The sequence below is a fragment of the Pagrus major genome, chromosome 15 (assembly GCF_040436345.1).
Source record: "Pagrus major chromosome 15, Pma_NU_1.0".
Taxonomy (NCBI): Eukaryota; Metazoa; Chordata; class Actinopteri; order Spariformes; family Sparidae; genus Pagrus; species Pagrus major.
In genome coordinates this window covers 12,961,114-12,983,058 of record NC_133229.1, presented here as the reverse complement: position 1 = coordinate 12,983,058, position 21,945 = coordinate 12,961,114, and the positions used below count along the sequence as shown (strand labels likewise).

The following is a 21,945-nucleotide window of genomic DNA, read 5'->3' as shown; positions in this document are numbered from 1 at the left end:
TCTTCTCTCTCTCGCTCTCTCTGTCTTTTCTCTCATTTTTTGGCTTTTTCGATGTTCAGCTTTATATATGTTCCATGTGTGTGAGTGTTGTCACCGATGCATTAGCGCACTAGACGCAAGTTAGTGCTTCAGAGGCAGTAACCTTTTAGAGGAAAAAAGATGACCTTTCTGTGTTGAATAATGTTAGTTGTGTGTTTCGGTCTCGGCCCCTGTTGTTTCCTGTCCAGAGCATCTACATCAGTGCTCTCTGAGGGAATTTAGACCCGGTGTTACCATCCGTCCTGAGTGATCTGATCACGGGTCGACAGCTTTAAGCCTGTCAGTTCACACCTGGAAATGCGTCTCTCCCACTTCCCTGCTCTATCTAAAAATCTACAAGTACATCACTTGAACAAACAGATACATTTTTATACACAAAGAAAAAAATATCTTGTATCATGTATATTGTTTAACAAGTAGGCTCAATTTGTTAAGAATGTGGTGTAGACAGCGTTTCACAAAGTTTATACGGTTTGTTCTGATGCAACAAGTCTCAAAATTGAGATATTTTTTAAGGGAGTCTGGTGGTTTTGTCCACAGATGACATAGAAGTAGCCCAGATTAGTAACTGTTTACTGTATTTGTAAAATTTGACATGTTTAGTGTCAATAAAATGTCTTCTTTCACAAATTTAGTGTAAATGATGAAATCAGTTGAAATGGTATGTTCAAACAGCTGTCGGGAAGTAAGACACTTATTACACAGAAGCAGATGCTACAGCAACGGACACTTTTTACAAAAAAAAAAGAAATATTTATCTAATGCCGAATTTACAAGAAGGTTCCAATGATTTAGAATTAAACAGAGCCGTGTTGCAAAAAATGTGAATTTCCTCCTCACAGAACAACTCTTGAAATCACACAATTTGTCAAGGGAGTCTGGGAATATTGTGGTCACTGGTTCAATGGTTCGTTGAAACAGACTGCTGCTAACATTGACAGGTTAAGACAGCACAAACACTGAGATTTGCATGGAAATCAGACATTGTGTAATGTAAAAGAATGTGGGCACATGTCCAGACCGACTCTGTCTTGGGGGCGTTCACATCTGTACTTGGAGCTGTCCACTTGTGATCGGATCACTCGGGACGTATGTTGATACCAAATGTGAATCCGGTGAATGTTCAGCCTCCAGTTGACACTTGTGTTGAGGTTGTTTGAGCTACTGGGGACAGGCTAGGAAACAAATACACCCCACATACTCAGTGTACTACAGTTTTCTATGTTTCTGGTCGAAGGGATTGCAAATCCCCCATATTTAGGATGTTCTGATCACACTATTGTCTCTCTCTGTAGTTTTTATCACCGTGGCCTTGGGCACCCTACAGTATGATCACACTGATTGCCATCATATGCGAATCTGGAGGTTCTCTGATCCTTTGGCTTTGTCTGGATCAGTGGTCCTCGCAGCAGATTATGTGGTCGTGTGAGGATTTACCGATTCACACAGCAGCCGACCTGCTGAATGATCACATCTGAGTTTCCTGATGATATCAAAACCTGTTCGGTGTTTACAACCTGTAATCTGGAAGAGACCTGGAGTGTGCGTGTGTGTGTGGATCACATTTTCCCTCCAGCAGCAGAGACCGTGTGTAGCCACCGACCAATTGTGTTTTAAATGATATTAATTAGAGCAATTAATTATATAGAGGGGAAACTCTTGTTCTAGATTGATTGTTAAGTAACTGCCTGAGTACTATTTACCTTTTACATTCTTTCCTGATGAAGTCTACTCAACTGCTCTGTAAGTGTACAGCCCACTTGGACTGACTTTGTCAGTATATACTAATCTACACTGACTGAAGGTGAATTTTGCTGGTTTTGAGGAAATCGTACGTCCAGATGTAAGTGATGCTTTTGAATAGTGTCTTCAGGGCTGCAATTTACAATTTGTTCCTGATTGATTGCTTTTTTTGGTCAATTGATTAATCTTTTCGTCTGTAAAATGTGAGAAAACAGTGATAATTCCCATCACGAGCTCAAGGTGACATCATCAAACAGTCCAAAACCCCCAAATATTCCATTTACTATAATGTAAGACCAAGAAAAACAGCACATTTTCACATTTTAGAGCCTATAAACAACAAATCTTTGATTATTATTTTCTTTAAAAAATGACTTAAAAGATAAATCATTAGACAAAATGTTTCTGTCACTTGACATAATAATTATTCAAGTAATTGCTGCAGCTCTAAAAGCGTCATATCTCAGTGTTTGATACCTTCTCTGTGCCTGTTTGTGTTTCGTGACCATATTCATCACTGAGGGGTGGAAAAGGTCTCTGAGATTGATTATGTGCAGTGTGTTTTTTAAAAATCGGTTGGCATTTGAAGTCTAGTGTGTCCCCAGTCTTGGGGGTGATTAACAACTCCCTCAGTTGTCACACTCGGACAGCTGCACAAACAAGTGCATCTTCCTCATTGTGGATGGTGGAGAATTAGCTGTCAGCAGAAAAGCTCGGAGCAGTTAGGTATGAGAGGGCTTGTGTGGAGCGCCGTGTTGTAGCTGCTCTCTGTGGCAGCAGATCAAATTGGATGTGGTGGTTGTGCTTCCTCCCAACGCCGTAGTCTCGCTTTAAGTTGCTGCGCTGCCTGCCAAGTTGTGCTTTGCCGTGCTAACCTGCCCCTGTGGCCCCTGCGCCGCCTAAACCACTTACTGGCACTCCTGCACCACCCGTTTACCCTCCAGCTTCGACATCTCCTGACTGTTTCCCACTAGCTCCTCCTTGTGGCTGCTTTGTTTCTTACAGTGTGTGTGAGTGACAACCCCGAGTATGTTGTAGTGTGTGTGGACATTGGGTTAGATAGCCTAATAGTAGTGTTATTTCCCATGAAAGATGATTGATTTTTGCCATGAAAGAATGTTTTATTTACTGAAACACTCATGTACTGTTCTTTGACTGGCTTACTGTAATGATTCAGTTTGCTGTAGGTTACACTGGACTAGAAATGGGAAGTTTATGTTTCTTAGGTAAATAGGTAAGGGTGCAGAGTTGTAATGGGACAGGGAAGGTGAGGGTGGATCAGATTAATTAGAAAACAGGCTTCCTAGCAGCAGGCAGTGAGCTGGGTGGCTGGGTTTGGGCGGGCTTCACGGGGCAGCCTAGGGCCAGGAAGTGCTGAACTGTTTTTCTTGCAGGGATGACAGCAGTCAGGAGGGGGAGGAAGGGGAGGAGTTTGAGTGTTACCCCCCGGGGATGAAGGTGCAGGTGAGGTATGGGCGAGGCCGCAATCTGAAGACGTACGAGGCCACTGTGAAAGAGGCAGACGTGGAGGGGGGAGAGGTGCTCTACCTGGTGCACTACTGTGGCTGGAACGTCAGGTAAGACAGGACTTGGGGAGAAATCACCTAACGTCTATATTCACCCTAAAAAAACAAGAAAAAAAAAAAGACATCTCTTAACCTTCGATTCAGCTTAAGGGATCACCGCTACATGGGTATCCCCTACAGATACATCCCTTCCTCACAATTCTGCTTCACCTGCTCCAGTCCCATGGTCAGTACTCTGATTATGGAGAACACTGGGCCATCTAGTGGCAGAAACAGAATTGAGTATTGGGTTGATGTGGATCATTTCCTCAGCTTCCCTCACTCAGTTTTGTCCGAATCCCCTGTCTGTCTGTCCCCCAGCTGTCTGTCTCTCTACAAAACGAACAGACAGGCTTGAATTTGAACCAATTCTACCCAACCAGTGGTTCTGGTGAAACAATTTTCTTTTAACATGAGCTTCCCTTTGGATCTGTGAAAGGCCAACCAAAGTGCTGCTACACTCACCTCTACCTCTCAACCCTCTCCCCCCTCCCCAGCGGGTCAGGGTTAATGCAGTGTTAAGTAGAGTGTTAGGGTACCATAACACAGAGGTTAACTAGTGCAATCAGCATTTCATTGTCTCAATGTCGTTGTGTGGTCCTCTAGCACTCTATAAAAGACAGTGGGATGTTCTCTGCATTGTGTCTGTCGTGTGCGATGTCGTGAAACTTTTCATTTCTCCTCATACGACCCAAGTAGCACCCTTGGTACTGTCGGAACTCTGTTGAATATGATTTGTGTGGTGGTCGGTGTGAATATTGTTTCTTTCTCCATCGTAAAGGTTTGTCTTTTTCCACATAACACCATGGGATCTCTTTCCTTTGCTGTTGAGGCTTATTGTGTCACAGCAACATGTTTGCGTCAGACAATAGAGGTGTCTGTGTGGTGGTGGTGGTGGTGGTGATGGTGGTGGTGGTGGGTGGTGGTGTGAGGATATTTCTCAGCTCCTTCCAACGATCTGATTGATGAAAATGTCTCTTGTCTTTGTACTTGATTTATTTTATTTTTTTAGATATGATGAGTGGATCAAAGCAGACAAGATCGTACGCCCCGCCAATAAGAACGTACCAAAAATAAAGCACCGCAAAAAAATAAAGGTACGAGTTTGAAATGTGGTGATTTTTAAATTTAAAATCTGGTCTGATATCATGAAGCGAATCACTGACTGTGTTGAAATCCTGACAGAACAAAGCTGAGAGGGAGCGAGACAGGTTGGAGAGGCTCAATGACAGAGAAGTCCTCGGCCCTTCACCCAACTCGAACCGAGTCCCGCGCTCCAAATGTGGCCTGAGTCAGGATGTCTTTTCCAAGATGGACGAGGGTGAGGACAAAGGGACTCAGCAGTCTCCAGTCAAGTCTATAGAAATTACTTCTATCCTCAATGGCCTGCAAGGTAGCAACACTCATTAGCCTGTAGTCTTCATGCACACTCACAGCAGATCAGGACACTCTGAAGTGGTTTATTTATGCCTGTTGATCTCCTGCTGACACTAACAGAAGTTCTGTTTTGTTTGCTCAGCCTCCGAGATGTCCACAGACGAAAGCGAGCACGAGGATGACGAGGGAGAGCATAACGAAGAGGATCGCCCAGGTTGCAGAGGCAGCCCAAGAAAGGCCCCGCCAGAGCCCACGCAAGCATCCGAGCGCTGGGAGAGCGCTCCTGAAGCAACCAAACCTTCTCCAGTCTCAGGAAAGAACCAGGATTTAGTCAGTGCCGACAACGCCGACGTCGGGAAGCGCAGAAGCCAACCAGAGCCAGAGGGAGAGGCGAGCACCAGGAAGAGGAAATCTGAGGGTGCAGCAGAGAGGACCCCAAAAGGCCAATCGAAAGCTAAGACCAGGAGCACCAGGAGTGCTGATTGGTTGCCTGGTGGCTCTCCCAGGAAGCTGGAGGAGAGAGCGGCAGGTCCAGGTGGTGAAGAGCGAGGGGCCTCGTCTAGCAGCAGTTCAGATGATGAGGGTGCAGCGCTGGCCGAGTCCCAGGCGGAGGAAAGCGAGCGAAGCCGGCCAAAAACCAAAGGTTCCCCTTCCAAGAAGTACAACGGGATGAAGGAGAAGACCAAAACTGGCAGACAAGCTGGCTTCTGGGAGATTCCTGAGAAGAGGGCCAAAATGTCTGGGAATGCAGAGGAGCGGCCAGCTGTCCGCTCCAAAGGCCAGAAGGATGTGTGGTCCAGCATCCAGGCCCAGTGGCCGAAAAAGACTCTCAAAGAGTTGTTCTCCGACTCGGACACAGAGGCCGCCAACTCTCCCCCTCCACCTGTCCCCTCATGTCTGGAGGAGCCGAGTGTCGACCAGGATGCCGGACCAGAGGACGAACCCTCGGAGGAGCAGATGGAGAACGACAAACTGCAGGAGTTTCCAAGCAGCGGCAGTAACTCTGTACTCAACACACCGCCGACAACGCCGGAGTCCCCATCTGGAGGAGGCAGTGCTGTGGAGGACTCTAGTCAGGCACAGCCCTCCTCCCCTCCACCGTCATTACCCCCAGCCTTGCCTTCAGAGCCGGTTTCTGACGCTCTTCCCCCAGGACCCATCCAGGAGGAAGTGGCAGGCGGGCGCAGCGAGACAGACAGCAGCACGGTGGAAGTGGAGAGTCTGGGCGGGGAGCTGCAAGATCTCCCTCCGGACGAGAGGGCAGGTTCCCCCTCAAAGGTGTTTGACGTCAGCCTCTCCTGTAACAGCAGCAGCAGCTGCAGCCTCGAGCTGAGCAGCAGCAGCCAACAGGAGAGTGAGCAGAAGTCCAAAGGTACAAATAACAGCCAATCTACTATGCCAGTTCCTGTGTATCTTTTAAATCATTATTTCTCTTTTAGATGGAATACTAAAGAAATAGACTCTGACAACTCATTTCACAGTCTGCCTGTTCCCTCACCGTCATCTTGCATTTCCTTTGTAGCGACTGCGAGTCAGAAGCGACAGAAAGAATCACAGACGGGTGGAGCCTCAAAGAAACACAAGCCAAACCGCAAGAGCCTAGGTGTGCCTCCCAAAAAGAATAGGAAAACAGGTAAGGAGAGCTGGTCGATAGAATCGCTGATACTCTGCTAGCCTTCCTATTTTATAAGACACAAGTCATTTTATCAGCTGGAGAGTTTCTGTTCTCATATTTACATGTCTCCTGACATTAAGGTACAGCTTTCAGGTGGGGAAGGAAATGAAATTTTTGCTTCATCATTGCCCCATTTTTCCATCCGTCTTCTCTCCTCCAGCCAACAGCAGTGACAGTGAAGACCAGTCTGTTGTTGAGGGCACTGCCAAATCAACTGCCTCTAAGAACAGCGCAGCAGACGTGAAGGCTGCCACTTCGCCCAAGTGTCATGGACGATCTCCCCCTTCGAGCCATAAGTACCACAAGCAGGGTGACGCCGACCACGCCCCGCACCGAGACAACCATGGAAGATCACCACGCGTGTACAAGTGGAGCTTCCAGATGTGTAAGTGCCAAACATTGAACTCACTTGTTATGCCTGAGGGTGAACTGATTTAATTTAGCAACAACTATGTCAACATTATATGCAAGTATCTATTCCCTAAAATGCATTATGTACATTCCCCTTAGCTGACCTGGAAAAGATGAACAGTCTGGAGAGGATTTCGTTTCTTCAGGAGAAACTGCAGGACATCAGGAACCACTACCTCTCCCTCAAGTCTGAGGTGGCCTCTATTGACAGGCGACGAAAACGCATGAAGAAGAAGGAACGCGAAAGTGAGTCACTGAGTACCAGGATTGGGTTGCACCAGCTATTCTTAGGGCTTTAGGGCTGCAATTAGCCATTATTTTCATTGTTGATGAATCAGTCAGTTATTAATTAATTAATCGATTAGAAAAAAAAACTTGTTTTCTCAAAGTAGCATCCTTAAAGGTCTTGTTTTGTCTACAACAAAGAGATATTCTGTTTACTGTCATAGAGGAGTAAAGAGACCAGAAAATATTCACATTTAAGAAGCTGGAATCAGAGAATTTGGACTTCTTTTGTTTTTTTTCTTAAACAATTACTCAAACCAATTAATTAACTACCAAAATACTTACCGATTAATTTAATATTTGACAACTAATCGATGAATCAGTTAATCGTTGCAGCTCAAAGTGCTGAGTAACTAATTTCAAACTAATGATTCACTAAATCTTGTTGTACCATTAAAACTAGTTAATACCTCAGTAATATGTGAATTGGTTAGAAAAGGAAATATATGTAGCGCTGTCCAATCAAAAGTAATAAACTGTGTAAACAGGAAGTCACTATAATAAGTGATGCATAATTCTCCACATTGAACTAACAAATAAGTCCCCCTTCAGGAGTCTACTGTATTTTGTCTCCACCTACCTACCTTATCACTGTCCATAACCATATCCTGTCTCTCCTCTTCAGGTACAGTGGCTGCTTCCTCTTCCTCCTCCTCATCCTCCTCCTCACCGTCCTCCAGCTCACTGACTGCGGCAGTCATGCTGACACTGGCCGACCCTCCGGTGTCATCGTCATCCTCCTCTTCTCAGAACTCTGGGGTATCAGTGGAGTGCAGGTGACACGAAGAACCAGCGAAAAGCCACCGCACTAAGCACTTAACCAGCACCCCGGGGCCCCCGCCCCCATTCCTTTCCAACAGGACAGACAAGTCAACCTACATACTGTAACTACTGGGGCACAAAAACCAGACCAGAGACAAAAAAAAAAAACAAGAAACAAGCACTATTTTCTATTGACAACTGTTTCCTTGGCAAGCTAACGGCACTTAAGTGCACTTTTATGAAGATTGTGTAGGGATGAAATTTGTCAAAAAATTCTACAAAATCGTCTTTTGCGTGCTCCTTAATTGAACATTTATAAGAATTGTTTTTGCAAGCAATAATTGTTTCCATTTGATAAAGTTGTATCGGTAAGGGATGATTTCCAGTGAAGACCCCTCTGTGCTCTGTCCTCGTAGCTCAACATGGTGCAGCCTGTGCTCGCCGTGTCTTCGCGGGGAATCCAGAGGAACACTGCCACATTGGCATTAAGGGCGTAGGAAATGTAACTTTGCCACGTTTCTCTGTCCACCCTCATTAAAAAGGCCTTCACGTTGTCAAACCTCAAGAGGTTGACGATGGTCTTGTCACGTACAGGCGTATGTGGTCCTGTACAGGTGTAGGCGTCGATGGGTAGGGTTTCAGACCATCAGAGGTCCACTGACAACCTCAGTGGATGAATATGGAATGATACTGTAGTGCCTTTTTGTTCTTTTCCATGGGGCACTCTGAGAAAGGACAGCACTTTTTCTCCTATTCTTAAATCAGAGGGTCAAGCTGGAATAATGTGTCCCCTTTAAAAAAAAGACTGAAGAACGCTGTATGAGTGAGCAGGCAGTGAAGGGCTGACAGATAATGATGGTTTTTATCAGCATGTGGTGATATTTAGGAAGTAAAACTCTTGATCACCCGTAATCTACTACTGAATACTCATCCAGCTTGGGTAAACTGTTAAGTTTGGCAGTATATAATGTGCAATGATGGAGGTGGTGAATCCAGTGATCACATTGCTTCAGTTCATCAGCCTTTTAAACGCCCATCTGCTTCATTTTATTATGTTTTCATCACACATTTAATCCCCCCAGAGTCACCGTTGCACATCTGCAACAGGATCGAGTTTTCTTGAAGGCAGCCATATACAGTATAAGTATTTACAGCATGTACTCAGTACTGCAGAACACACGAATGAAGCTGAATCCCACATTTGCAGTGTTCCAAACAACATGAAGTTATTTAATTAAGCATATTTTTGCTTCATTACATACTTTTTTGGCATCTCTTTCTAATTTTACTCATGATCAATAACGACATGCCAGCTTCCTCTCATACTCACCCCTACCAAAAAAATGTTTGGTTCTGTTTCCTGTACTATGACCAGATTAAAGGTAAAGATATTGTAAATGTGCATTTATATCATAAAGTGACGTATGTGTATACATTTCTGAAGACATCTCCAGTGTTTCCTTTGTATAGACCCCCTACTGTACGATAACCTGAAGTTACATTTTGTTCGGCACTTGTATGTAATTGTATGCTTTTGTTATACATTTGTATATTGAGAAGTGTTTTGAGTCGAGCTATTTAATATCTTGCACTGTTAATAACATGTACTTTTCTGTACAGACAGTTTTACGGTTTTAACTGTAGTTTGAGTGTAAATATGGAGGGTTACAGCATGTTTGTTCTGCCCCTTTGGTCCTCATTCTTGTTTTCCTGTAGGAACGGATTTATTTGAGTTTGTTTATGTTGTTTTGTTTCGTTCGGCCTCTTTCATCAGTTTCAATAGTTCTTTTGTTTTTTCTTCCATTTTTTTATTTTATTTCATGTTTTGCTTTAGTTTGTATCCCGTTTCATTTTTCTATGGCTTGTGCTTGTAAGAGAAGAATGGTGGTTTTGGATGCGGCTGAACTATTTTCCAACCTTGTACATGGCCTGAAGCTAAAGCTGTATGAACCTGTATATGGGAAATGGATCATAGATTAAGAGAAAGTAATGGAGCTTATTGAAAAATGCTCGATAGTATTTATTAGGCTCATCTGATGATGGTCATTGTGTAATTTATTGTAAAAATGTAAGCAAAGCAGAAGCCTCTGTTTGAAATAAATGCCATAGTTTGTGAAGTATTCAGTGTCTCTCCTGCCATCAGTGAGGAAACATTTTGATTAACATTAGCCTGTGTTAAGAAGACAGTCAACACAGTCAGTCACATAACATGCAGTAACCCACACAGATCAATACACAACAGTACATACACACCAAGAATATTGCATTATATTATACAGCAAAGCAGTGCACGAATACTTTAATTCAAAAATATTGCATGGCTGCCCTACGCCAAAATATAATGAAATCAAATAAATGAAAAATATTTTTTAAAAATAACGTTTAATACCCTTAAGTAAAATTTTGAGTTTTTTTTTTTTTTTTACCACACTTTGGTATTTCCAGGATTTTTATACTTAATGTTTTTTACTCAGTTTCAGAGGGAGACTGTGTTTATGCTGAAGTTATGACATTTTATATCCAAAAGGTTAAAAGTCACCTTCACTGTGACATCATAATATTCTGCAAAAGTAAACTTCATAACTAAAAGCAGTTAACATTTTCTCCACCAACTATAACATTAAAATGCTGCTTACAAATTAAAACATTCTGCAGTATTACTACATTCGCTTTTTTGATACTTAAAAGTATATTCTGATGATAATACTTTTGTTTTTCAAATTAAATACTTGATTAACTTTTAACAGACCATCTTACACTTGACGATTTTACTTAAAGCATGGCCTGGTAAAAATAAATAAATAAATATGTGTATGACGTAAATGAATGTGATATAATCCCCTATAAATAAATAAAAGTTGTCTTTTTAAAGATCTTTAAAAGAAAACAAAAATATTTAAATAATGTAATTATTTATTGAACTATATTGACTCATTTTTATATTTGTGCTTATTTTGATATATTTGTGAATTATTTTATACACATTAATTAATTTTATATGCGTATTTAATTATCTAATACTGACATTCAAAACATACATTTTACTGCGACGACATTACGCACTGCGTCATGGTTTACGTACTTCCTGTCCGCACTTCCTTAGCAGCGTGCTAGCTGCTAGCCCAGCTAGCGTGCTGCGTACCTTTGCCCGTGAAGTTTCAGATATGATGAGCGGCAGGACGAGTGTGGTGATTGCGGGAGTCTGCGGGGCCCTTTTCATCGCATACTGTATTTATTTCGACAGAAAGCGACGGAGTGACCCTCAGTTTAAAGAAAAGCTCCGTGAACGTAAGTGTTTGAGTTGCAACAGAAACGGTTAAAGTTAGCTTCACAGTCAACTTTCAGTTCCGGCACCGTTAGCACGTTAGCTCCCATGTGACAGACACACGAGCCTCACTAGAAACCGCGCTACAAGCTCTTCTTCTGCACTTTTCTAAAAAAAGCACTCTCAGCGTAGAAAGTTGTAACATTTATTCGTGTTTAATTGTCCTCGGCTGGGTCGCAGGATTGCTAACTCTATGCAGAAGCATGCTGCAGCTAACCACATGTGACTCATGAGTTTCTCTCTCGAGTTTTACAAGAGCAAACTGAACCCAGAAACACAGTCTAATGACACTTTTGTTTCGCAGGTAGAAGAAAGAAACATGTTTCTAAAGACAAGTCTGGACTGGCAAAGGTAGGTCAAATGCAAAATCATAAATTCATTGCTCCCCCTCTCTCTCTGAGGGGCACGATGGGCTCACACGTGCTTTTCTCTCTCACACTTTTTGTCTTTTGACTTTGAAGCTGCCTGATCTGAAGGACGCGGAAGCTGTTCAGAAATTCTTCCTGGAGGAAATCCAGGTCGGAGAGGAGCTGCTGTCACAAGGTTAGCCACATGATTGTACACTGTTGATTCAGACATAAAACATGCGAGCTAATGTGCATCTCACACACACACAGGATGAACAGAAAGCTTGGAGAGCATTGTTTTGTAATTAGTGACTAATAAATACAAATGCAAGTCATTCAGTGACACAACCTCAGCCATGCTTTATCTGTCTGAACAAAGTTGGCAAGAGACCAGTGAATTGTCAAGAGCTGCAACAATAAATCAGTAAGTTGTAGACTGTAAAAGTAGCCAGCAATTATCTTACTAATTGATTTGAAAATTCTCGATGCCAGCTTCCAGTGTGATGATTTTATTAATTTTTTAATTTTATTGCCTAGCATCCTTAATAAACCCCCCAGTTGTCATTTGTGGTCTCTGGGACAAGAAAGGGTGCGAGATCAATCTTAGGATCCAAAGCTGTGAGCCATGTGTCAGTAGCTCTCAGTTATTTCACCCCTAAGACAGAAACGCTAACAAGTTGTTAATTTCCTGTGTAATATCTTACTAATCGATTTGAGTAGTTTTCAAGGAAGGAAAGGGTCATAATTCTCAATTCCAGTTTCTTAGATGTGCATATTCCCTGGTTTCTCTCCTCTATGTCAGTAAACTAAATATCTTTTGGTTTGTGAGCAAAACAGACATTGTAGGACGCCATCTTGGGCTTTTGTAAAACACAGATCGACATTTTTCACCATTTTCTGACATTTTATAGACCAAACAACTAATAGATTAGTCGACATTGAAAATAGTTTTTAGTTGCCATCCACAACTATCCTGCAACTATTTTAATAACTGTTTTTTTCTAACTCGCCAGGTGAATTCGAGAAAGGTGTCGACCACCTGACCAACGCGATCGCAGTATGCGGTCAACCTCAGCAGCTGCTCCAGGTCCTCCAACAGACGCTGCCGCCCCCTGTCTTCCAAATGCTGCTCACAAAACTGCCCACAATCAGCCAGGTGAGGGTTTCCTGCAGCTCCCCTGACGATTTTATTTATTTAGCATCCTTAATAAACCCCCCAGTTGCTATTTGTGGTTCTCTGGGACAAGAAAGGGTGCGAGATCAATCTTAGGATCCAAAGCTGTGAGCCATGTGTCAGTAGCTCTCAGTTATTTCACCCCTAAGACAGTAACGCTAACAACTTGTTTATTTCCTGTGTAATTTGAGGAAGTGTTTCTCACACGTTTTGCTGTTCTGTGCAAGTCTGAAAGTGATCTCTTCTGTTTTTCAGCGAATCGTCAGCGCACAGTCTTTAACAGAAGATGACGTCGAGTGAATGAATGAATGAATGAATGAATGTGAGATGTGATTATCATTCCGTAAAGGGATTTCAGAGACACTGATGTTTGTGCACTGTTTGCTGTGTGTATGTGTGTGCGCGTGCGTTGTATGAGCCTGTTATGAGAGAGCTCGACCTTTGGACATCAGATGAAGATAACCCTACCACCCCTCTGTCACGGCACCCTGGGGTTACAAAACTTCCTCAAGCTTATTTTGGGAAACATTAAACACATTCCATCTTTCTGATCTCATTCCCACCAGATCTCATGTTTTCTAGCCATCTGTTTATTTTATTTATTTCCCTTTAAAAGTAATTGTTTTATGTTTTTTGGAAGTGTCTTTGCAGACGTATGTAAATGATTTGTTACATATGTCTGTGCAGCTGATATACATGTTAGTGCCTACACTAAACAGAACACTTGTTTCTTTTTGCAATGTTAAATGTTATTTTTATATTCCAGTCTTTCATATCTAAATGTTATTTTTGTGTGTAAATCCTAAAATAAATCATGAAAACACACTTTTGAGTTTCTGAGCTTCAGTTTGCCAGTAGATGGCAGTAGCAATGCACAGGAGAAGTCAGGACATATGGAGTGTGTGCAGTTTGTATCTGCAGGGTCATCTTAATGAATGAAAGTGTTTATCGAGATGTCAAGGAACATAGCGGATGGTCATACAATGCACTGAAAGGGACAGAAATGTTATGCAAGTGAAAAAAAACAAACCCTGAGTCCTGACATTGAATGTGCTAATGAATCCTTGACACTGGTTAATAAAATACAGCCGTGCCAAAACATCTTGAGCGGTCCAGTATTTCTGTTTCCACCCAGCATGGTGATACATACAGTACGAGCTTGTCTGAGCCACTACATCTTTATTGTGAATGGCTTTATTGTGTGTGCAGGAGAGCGAAAGTGGAGCAGCTTGTCGGGGAAGGGAGTAGGTTGAGCGGTGTGTCTCTTGGAAGACAAATAGAGCTGTAATTATTTTTATCCCTGTCTGCAGCTGTTTTTCTAAGGACTCTGGCCAGAGCGGCCCGGGCCTTGACGTTGCCAGGAAACAAGAGCAGGGGAAAAATAGTTTTTCTACATTAGGAGTGAAAAATGAAAATTGAACGGCGGCCCAGAAATGTCGAGTGAAGACTAAATGGTAGACAGTGTTCCATTTTCCGTGAACTCGTGCTCGTTCTGCAGTCCTTCTCCTCAGCACTCCTGCTATTTTGCCATTTGGTGGAGAAGGAGAAGCCTGTCAAGAGGCCTGCAGAGTCGTCTGGCCCTGAGTGTGTGTGTGTGCAGAAGAAGTGACTCGTTGTTAATGTGTCCTTTGGGGAGGCGGAGGAGAAAAATAGCAGACTGTGTTGGAGGTCAAGCTGGAGCTGTGGTGTGCTGCTGGCGCTGGGGGTAGGAACAGGTTCAGACCTGGTCCACACAGCGAGCCACTGGCCTGCCTCTCCTGTAAATAAACACTCGGCTGCTGGATGCGTACTCTGTCCCCTGCAGGCTGGAGAGAGCTGAGGGGTCACTGAAGGATAGCAGGCCAGAGAGCGCGCCATCATGAAGTAAACCAAGTGAAACAAGCCCTGACATGAGGCCATGACACAGCAAATCTTCTGTTTTTTGTTTTTTTTTATCTCAAACAAAGCTTCCTCAGCCCTGAGCAGAATATGAATCCAATCGATGAGGTGCTTGTTGTACTTTTTTTTTTTTAAAGTTAATGTCATTATTTTAATTGCATTCCTGCTCCATTTGAGGTTGCATGAATGGATTATGAGTCAGCTCTTCATATCTGATGTAGCAGGCGGTGGGAAGAAAAAAAAAAGAGGGAGGGGGGGTGGGAATATAGAAACTCCCTCCTCTTGTGCAGTAGGGGGAAGTGTTGCTCCAGGCTGCGCTGCGGTGCCCCTGCTGAAGGACAACTGAATGGAGAGAGAGCTGAGAGCTTAACAGTTCCAGTTGACAGCAATAACAATGGCTGTGCCTGCAGCACGGAGACCATGTGCTCGGCGAGGGGTGATTTTTTAACAGTTTGTAAATGCTTTTCTTCTAATGAGCTCACGTTGACAGATGCACCCCGCTCCTTCATTACAGGTGCAGAGAAATAAACTGTTATTGAAGGCAGGATTAGGCTCACACACACACACACACACACACACACACACACACACACACACACACGCCCCAACCAGCAAGGACCAAAGCAGCCCGACTTGCTATTGTAATTTGTTTGCATGGATTCTGATCGTATGTCAAATGTTGTATTGGGAATATTATAATCACTTGAGCTCCACAACTCATTACTGGAAATCCTGTCAGCAAATTATCCACAGCAGTAATTACCTTCGCTGTGTTATTCCACTTTGTGAGTTTCTGAATGTCAAAGCCTGATTGCCGCTCTGTATACTGAGTGCCATACATACACAGGCTGGGTATCTGTAGGAGCAGCTGTGTTTGGGAGTTAAAGGCAGCCAGAAATAACTCTGTTGTATGTGGTTGCTATGGCAGCTCTGCAAAGCAGCACCACTCTACACTTGCCTCTGAGCTGCAGCCTCCCAGGGAGATATTTGCAGCCCGTAGCCTGCTGACGACTGCGAGGCGGAGGCGTCCGCAGAGGCCCGGCGCTCTCCGTGTTTTGGAACATGTTTCCCCGCCGCCTGATGATGCTCAGAGTCACACTGTCTGTGCTCCGTTGCTGATGTCACGGGCTGCGGTGCCTACTGTACGTTGTCATGGAGGGTGCAGGCTGGGGAGAAACATGAGACATGTCCGAGCCGTGCCAGCAGCTTTAATAGAGACCGCTGCTCTCCCCCGCACTGCCACTTGTGTGCACAGCAGCAACACAGTATATTAATTACCCGGCGCCTTCTCTGTGTCATTCACCAGCCGGGGAGAGGAGGAGAATAATTTTTCCAAGGCACGTCCTTAAAATAAAGCAGCACTGTACGTGCTCGGAGTGTTAACTTCCACACAGATGACCCATTTTTCCATCTCAAAGGGTCTGAGGATGGGTGGAAAAAGAGAGAGGGGGGTGAGGAGGGAGGGGGAGGCAGCAGTGGAGCCAATCACGTGAATCTAAAGCAGGCTACAAATCCTGGCGGATTTCTCTTCCTCTGTGGGGCAATGCCTTACTGTCATCTGTTTTTCCATTTCTCCCTCGCTGTGGTAATTTGACTTCTTCTGCCGCCCTTCCTCCATGTGTGTAGTCTCAGCCTGTCTATTCAGCCCTGCTGTTTACATTCCCTGTGAGTGTGAGCTGCAGGGTGTGGACAGTCTCCCCCCCCCACCCAGCCTCTCTAATGTCTCACACACACACACACACACACACACACACACACACACACACACCCTGCCCCCCAGTCTTCACCTATATCTCCTCATCACTAGATGCCTGATAAGGCGGAAATTCAATAGCACCACTCTGCCTGAGAGGAGTAAGTGCATCACATGACTTGTGAATTCCTGTTTACGTTGGGTGGTTTTCATATTTGGTCTGTCTTGGAGCTGGATTCGTCATGGAGGCAGACAAAGAGGAGAACAGCAGCAGAGGGAAAAAAAATATATATATACCGCTCAGCATCACTTCCCATCCTGTCATCTGTCATCAGTGTTATCTGTGCAATCTAGGCTAGGAGTGAAACTAGGAGAGGGAAGTGACACATACACTGAGCAGGCGGGTGAGGAAAGGGTTAACTAAGCAGACTGTGTGCACAGTTATTTTCCCCCCCTCTCTCTCTCTGATCTGCCTTCCTGTCTCACAGGCTGTGCAGTGCAGTGGCTTTGAAAATCATGAGAGAGTCAGACAGGCTTGTTTTGCATACTGTAGGTCTCCTGCATTGACTTGTAGCAAATCCCTGCCCTCGGGAGGCATGTCAGAGGGGATTAATGGGAGGGCTGGGGCCTCACAGAGTTTCCCATTGTCGCAGCCCAGCCCTGTGCTGTATTTTCATCACGCAGAGTGAGAAAAGAGCGAGCAGGTGGGGTGGCGCTGGTGGTGGAGGGAGGGTTGAGCTTGTGTGTGCAGTGTGTGTGTCAGTGCATGGGGGAGAGGGGGGAGGTTATACAGTGGTGTTATTTCCCTCTGCCCTGATTCTTTTGAGCTGAGCTGAAGGGAGGGGAGGAGAGTGTAAATAATGTATTTGGAGCGGCAGGGTGGAGGGAGCTGGAGCTTGACCAAGCTCGGAACAGGGAAGGGTTGAGCGGCCATGCTGCTGCACAGGAAGCTGGGGGCTGGAGGGGGTGTGTGTGGGTGCACAGGGGGACGGGGGGAGCAGAGGAGGAACCGTACGAGCTACAACAAACCTGCTGTGGGGCTCTGGGGAATGTGGGGCCTCTGCAAGAATGTAGCAATCCTCCACTTCCGCTCCATCCTCTCAGTTTTACCAAGACAAATAGTTTGCTGCTGCAGACTGCCATTAATAATGCAATATTCATAATAATGTGGTAATGTGAAGTGCTGTTTCACAACAGGCCCGGGGCTGGGAGGGATTCAAATGGTGTCTCAGGAGGAGGAAAGCTTGGAAACTGGAAACCAGTCCTCAGGACAGGAACCAGTCTCCACAATGTTCTATTTAATTGAATAGTTTGACAGTTTGGGACATGAGCTCATTCTCTACCTTGCTGAGAATTAGCTACGGCCAGCAGATGGCTAGCTCAGCCTAGCATAAAACTGACAGGGGCAAACAGCTAGCCAACCTTGCTAACCGCTAAAAGCAGCTGTGATGTAACATTTCATGTGCTGTCTGAACAGGCGGTTTAGCTAGCGAATTAACATGTTTTAACTTGTTTGTTTACAAAAAGAGAAGTGTAAAATATGCTAATTCAAAGTGTAGTGTCTGTTTCATAATGCATTTGTGTTTCCTCCTACCTGAAAGTACTACTCCAAACAAATCGGGGACAGCATATCACAAGAGTGACTGCTAACTGCTGCTAACTGTAGCTGCCGTTAGCTAATTAGCTCGGTTAACCGAGCAGCTAGCTGGCCTGGGAGTTCAGTGGACTGGGGAGTGTTGGTGTTGTTAACTATCAGACTATCACCTCTTGGAGTGGCTACGGGCTAGCTGGTTAGCATGCTAACTCCAATAGAATTTGCAACACAATGTATAAACATCAAAACTGTTATGTCTTCATTCTCTTGAAACTCGAAATTCTTACATATTGCACCTTTAGCCAGAACCCAAACCAAAATCTCTGACTCCTGATGCTAGTAGGCGGATTCCGCTAACTTGTACAGAGCCTTGCTAGCTTTTTCCAGTCTTTATGCTAAGCTAACAGCTGCTGGCCTTAGCTTCGTGTTGGGCGTACACACATGAAGCTGATGTATCACTGTGCTCATCTAACTTTCAGCATGAAAGTCAATATTTCCCCGCATGTCAAACTGTTCCTCTACAGAAAGGCTCCCCTCCCTGGACATTCCTCTGTTTGAGTATGATGAAACCGTTCACTATTATACCATCAGCTTCGTATTTCTCTCCTTATCTCTGTGTGTCGTTCTCCTCTCGCCCTCCCCCGGCGTTCCAGCTCCTTCTTTCTCCCACACCTGCGATGTTTTATAGCAACGATAAAGGGGACCTTAACCTTGAAACATGATAGAGTAACCCCAACTCCCACACCTACAGTCATCTAAAAAAACAAGGGGAATAAAAAGATCACTCGTGTTCTCCTCTACACGCAGTGTAACCTTGCTGTAACTTTTGTATTTTATCATATTTTCTTGGGCTCGCAGAACTCTGTTGCCGTATCACCCGGCAGCTCGGCAGCTACAACCCACTCGTTCACCCGAGAACTACAAAGTGGGTTTGACGCCTTGCATCTTGTGTAACCACGGTCTTTGAAGACTTTGGCTTTGAGCTCTGTGTCTCATCAATTCCCTACGCAAAGCTAAATTTGAATCTGAGGCGAGCACATAAGGGGGTAGCTTATCTGCCCCACTCGTTTAATGTTATTCATTCATGCACACTATTTTCGTGTTGTTTATGTAACCCATCTCCAGTCTGGAGATGGATGCATGTGTGGGTTCACGCTCGGAGATGACAGTAACTTTTTAACTTTTACGCGAGGGGTTAGCTCATTAAAGGCGCAGTTTGTGATGCTCTGCGTGAAAGTTTAAAGACGTCACGGAGGGTCGTGCTCAGAGGATCGATGGGAGCACGTGCCTGACCGGTCGTGACTCTTTCTGGGTCACGCTTTCATGCTAATTCACGTATCAACAGGAGGGAGAAAACAGTGACACAGATATCCCTCTCACTTCCTGTCTAGGACGGCAGCCGCGGCATATAGTGAGTGGTACTTATCACAGCAGATTCCTGACTTATTTGTCATCTGGGGCCCTGGATTTGTCACGTCAAATCTGCTTTTCTCAATGAACTGGGGAGGGAGATTACAGGCTCATATTCAGTGAGATAATAACGGCGAGTCGGGCTTTGACTCTCAAATGAAAGTCCTCAAGATGGTGACGCAGAGAATAGAGCCACGCCGTGCCCGACGTCTGATTCTCACGCTACGACCGAGGCTCTCTTTGTGTCCTCCTGGAAATATGATTTCCCTCTGTTTTGAAATACAGGTCAGCCTCACGATTGTTGGGTGAACCTAAGCCGCAGAGCCACGCCGCTCTTTCCCGTCCTTCAGCTTTTAACTCGCCGCCAAATCCTCTTCAGGGCTGAGATGATCCACCGTGCAGCCCAATTCACCATCGGTATAAGGCGAGAGCGGCGCCTGAAAGAAACCAGTTGTTATTCTATTCTCTCCGTCTCATGCAATTCATTTTCTCCCTGTTTCATCTCTTCTATTTTAGCCCTCAGCGCTAATTTTGTCAGATTTGAGTCCTCTCCTCCGCACGCTGTTGATTTATGTCAGCGTAGTGCCATGTGAGCTCACGCTAACATATCCTCAGTTTGCTTTGAGATTCAACTGAGCTCCATGAATATCCTCCATCTGACCTATTTTACGCTAAAGCCTTGATCTCCCTCTCCGTGTTTGTTTGGAGTCTATTTTCAGCTGCTGTGATGATTTGATATTATTGCCTAAAATATGAGCGACTTGTTATGTTTGTTTTCAAACCACGGTACTACTTTCATTAGCATATAAAAGGCTTTTTTTTTTTCTGATATCCTTATCAAAGTTTGAGGTGCTTCTCTCCATAAATTATTTCTCAGTGCAGGGGAGTCAATCAGACTGATAAGTTCTCCAGCACTTAGTTGCACCCAGAAAGCTCGCATTCCTGCACTTGATTCGAATTTAATGGACTTGTAGATGATTAATGAATCAATTATTGGATACAGCATCTGACGCTGACAGCTTTTCAAATTGAAAGGAGCACAATCGTTGCGGAGACTCGCGCGCTGCCAACTCGGTGTGCCCCTGTAATTATAAATGCATGAAATAATGAACAAACAACTCCACCGCGAGGGCCGTTACACGTCGGGGGTCGCTCGGGGTCGACGTCGAGGGACGGGTGGAGCCTGCAGATGATTGCACTTTGTCTGATAAGGACGCGGATCGAGTTAATCTCACGGCGAGAACTGCACTGTAGGCTTTTAGTCCAGATGACGCTCAGTGTGAGGCCTCACATAGCTCAGTGAAAAGCTCAGTAAAAGCAACCCCCCCCACCCTCCCTCTCCACCCACCACCAACACCATCAACACCCTCCCTCGCATCACCCCCCTCCTGCTCCACTCTTCCAGAGGGACGGCTTGTTGACATCCATTAGGAGGTTTCCCAGCATCGAGCCAGGCCAGGAAAGAGGGCTAATGATGTAATTCCCTCAGAGATGACATTAAAATGTCAAAGTGCCGCAGCTGACATCATCCATTTAGCACACATTTTCCAATCATATACATTTGTCTTTTTCCTTCCTTGAAACTGGAGCTCCCCACCCATCCCACTGCCTCCAGGCTCTACTTAGGTGTGCAGCCACACGACGGAGGGCAGCCTGGAAGACAGGGGGATATCATCAAAGCGTGTCTTCCCCTGCAGCTATAAATGCCCTGCTCCAGAAAGCAGTGTTTTGAACAGGCTCTGTGTGTCGCGTTACATTCAGCCCTCCCTTTTCATAAGCCCCCGGTAATGCTAATTCATCTTGTCTGTGCAACAAAGACCCTCGCGCCCTCATTCCTCCACCTCTTGTAAGATTCCTGCCACATGTAGGAATGGCCACTGGATGATTTCGGGGTTAGAAATGTGTTTTGATCCTTCGATTGTGTTCCCCCCACCTGCCTCGCGTCTTTCGCGCCGGTCAGCAAACACACTGTATTTTTTTTTTTTACTTCCAGAAGAAAAATATAGAATCTGAGTTATATTTCTGCGAGCGAGACTTGACAGCTCTCTATTCTTCAGCCCAGTGAGTGGGCCGGCTCAGACGTCAATAATGGATGCTTGAAGGCAGAGTAAGTAGACGTGAACTGGAAGCAGAGAAGGAGGGCTGCGCCTCAGTTAATAATGAATCAATTGATCCCCCTGCAGATGATGGATCCGGTTGCTATGACGACAGATGCAGTGTTGCCCAGAGAGCGGAGAAGAGGTTTTGTTTCCCAGAATCGAGGCTGTGAGTGGAGTCTTGGCTTTTGGAGGTGGAGGAAACATGTTGTGCACTTCCACTTATTTAATTATTTTTTTATTCTGACGACCACTGATGTGAGGGTGCTGCAGGTGCAATCATTCCCACATTGTCTACTCCTCCTTTGATGGATGTTACAGCACTGAGTACACATGAGTGTTTGTGGTGCATGTAGCTTCTAAAAAAACCCAACATGTTTACCGTGTCTGCATGTGTGCGTACTGTTGCCGTGGCAACGCGGCTGATGCTGGGTCCAGCTGGGACCACGTTGCCAAGTAACAGCTGAGTTATGAGAGCGGTGGAGAGGAGCGTGGGCGTCGGGAAAAGGAGGAGGGGGGTGAAGGGAGCGCCGAGGATACGAGGACTTCTACAAAGAGAGCGAGCAACAAA

At 44.9% G+C, this 21,945-nt stretch overlaps 2 protein-coding genes and 2 non-coding genes across 5 annotated transcripts in view; all 4 read left to right on the top strand.

The window, feature by feature from the left end:
• The window catches only part of arid4b (AT-rich interaction domain 4B), a 44,424-nt gene extending 34,447 nt beyond the window's left edge, over positions 1 to 9,977 (top strand). Inside the window, exons 17-24 of one of the 2 annotated variants that reach the window (XM_073481373.1) lie at positions 3,177 to 3,359; positions 4,360 to 4,444; positions 4,533 to 4,740; positions 4,867 to 6,096; positions 6,247 to 6,357; positions 6,560 to 6,784; positions 6,910 to 7,056; positions 7,721 to 9,977. In XM_073481373.1, the coding sequence (XP_073337474.1) occupies positions 3,177 to 3,359; positions 4,360 to 4,444; positions 4,533 to 4,740; positions 4,867 to 6,096; positions 6,247 to 6,357; positions 6,560 to 6,784; positions 6,910 to 7,056; positions 7,721 to 7,875 (2,344 nt within the window). In that variant the 3' untranslated portion in view covers positions 7,876 to 9,977. The remainder of the gene's footprint in view (positions 1 to 3,176; positions 3,360 to 4,359; positions 4,445 to 4,532; positions 4,741 to 4,866; positions 6,097 to 6,246; positions 6,358 to 6,559; positions 6,785 to 6,909; positions 7,057 to 7,720) is intronic. The other variant, XM_073481374.1, reaches the window with a different exon arrangement.
• A 995-nt stretch (positions 9,978 to 10,972) lies between these two features.
• Positions 10,973 to 13,528, top strand: tomm20a (translocase of outer mitochondrial membrane 20). Its single transcript, XM_073481852.1, has 5 exons — positions 10,973 to 11,145; positions 11,487 to 11,533; positions 11,644 to 11,725; positions 12,543 to 12,685; positions 12,959 to 13,528. Exons 1-5 carry the CDS (start codon positions 11,022 to 11,024, stop codon positions 13,001 to 13,003), a joined length of 441 nt encoding a protein of 146 aa, XP_073337953.1. The 5' UTR covers positions 10,973 to 11,021; the 3' UTR covers positions 13,004 to 13,528.
• On the top strand, positions 12,064 to 12,195 carry LOC141009934 (small nucleolar RNA SNORA14). The gene has a single exon (XR_012180163.1). It is a non-coding gene; the product is annotated as a small nucleolar RNA SNORA14 (small nucleolar RNA).
• On the top strand, positions 12,726 to 12,858 carry LOC141009935 (small nucleolar RNA SNORA14). The gene has a single exon (XR_012180164.1). It is a non-coding gene; the product is annotated as a small nucleolar RNA SNORA14 (small nucleolar RNA).
• Positions 13,529 to 21,945: the final 8,417 nt, after the last annotated feature.

What these genes read in the sequence shown, in the direction of transcription:
- tomm20a (XM_073481852.1), top strand. Translation starts at nt 11,022, where the DNA reads ATGATGAGCGGCAGGACGAGTGTGGTGATTGCGGGAGTCTGCGGGGCC. An exon ending in AGAGGAGCTGCTGTCACAAG is followed by an intron (nt 11,726 to 12,542) that starts GTTAGCCACATG and finishes CTAACTCGCCAG; the next exon opens with GTGAATTCGAGAAAGGTGTC. An exon ending in AACTGCCCACAATCAGCCAG is followed by an intron (nt 12,686 to 12,958) that starts GTGAGGGTTTCC and finishes TCTGTTTTTCAG; the next exon opens with CGAATCGTCAGCGCACAGTC.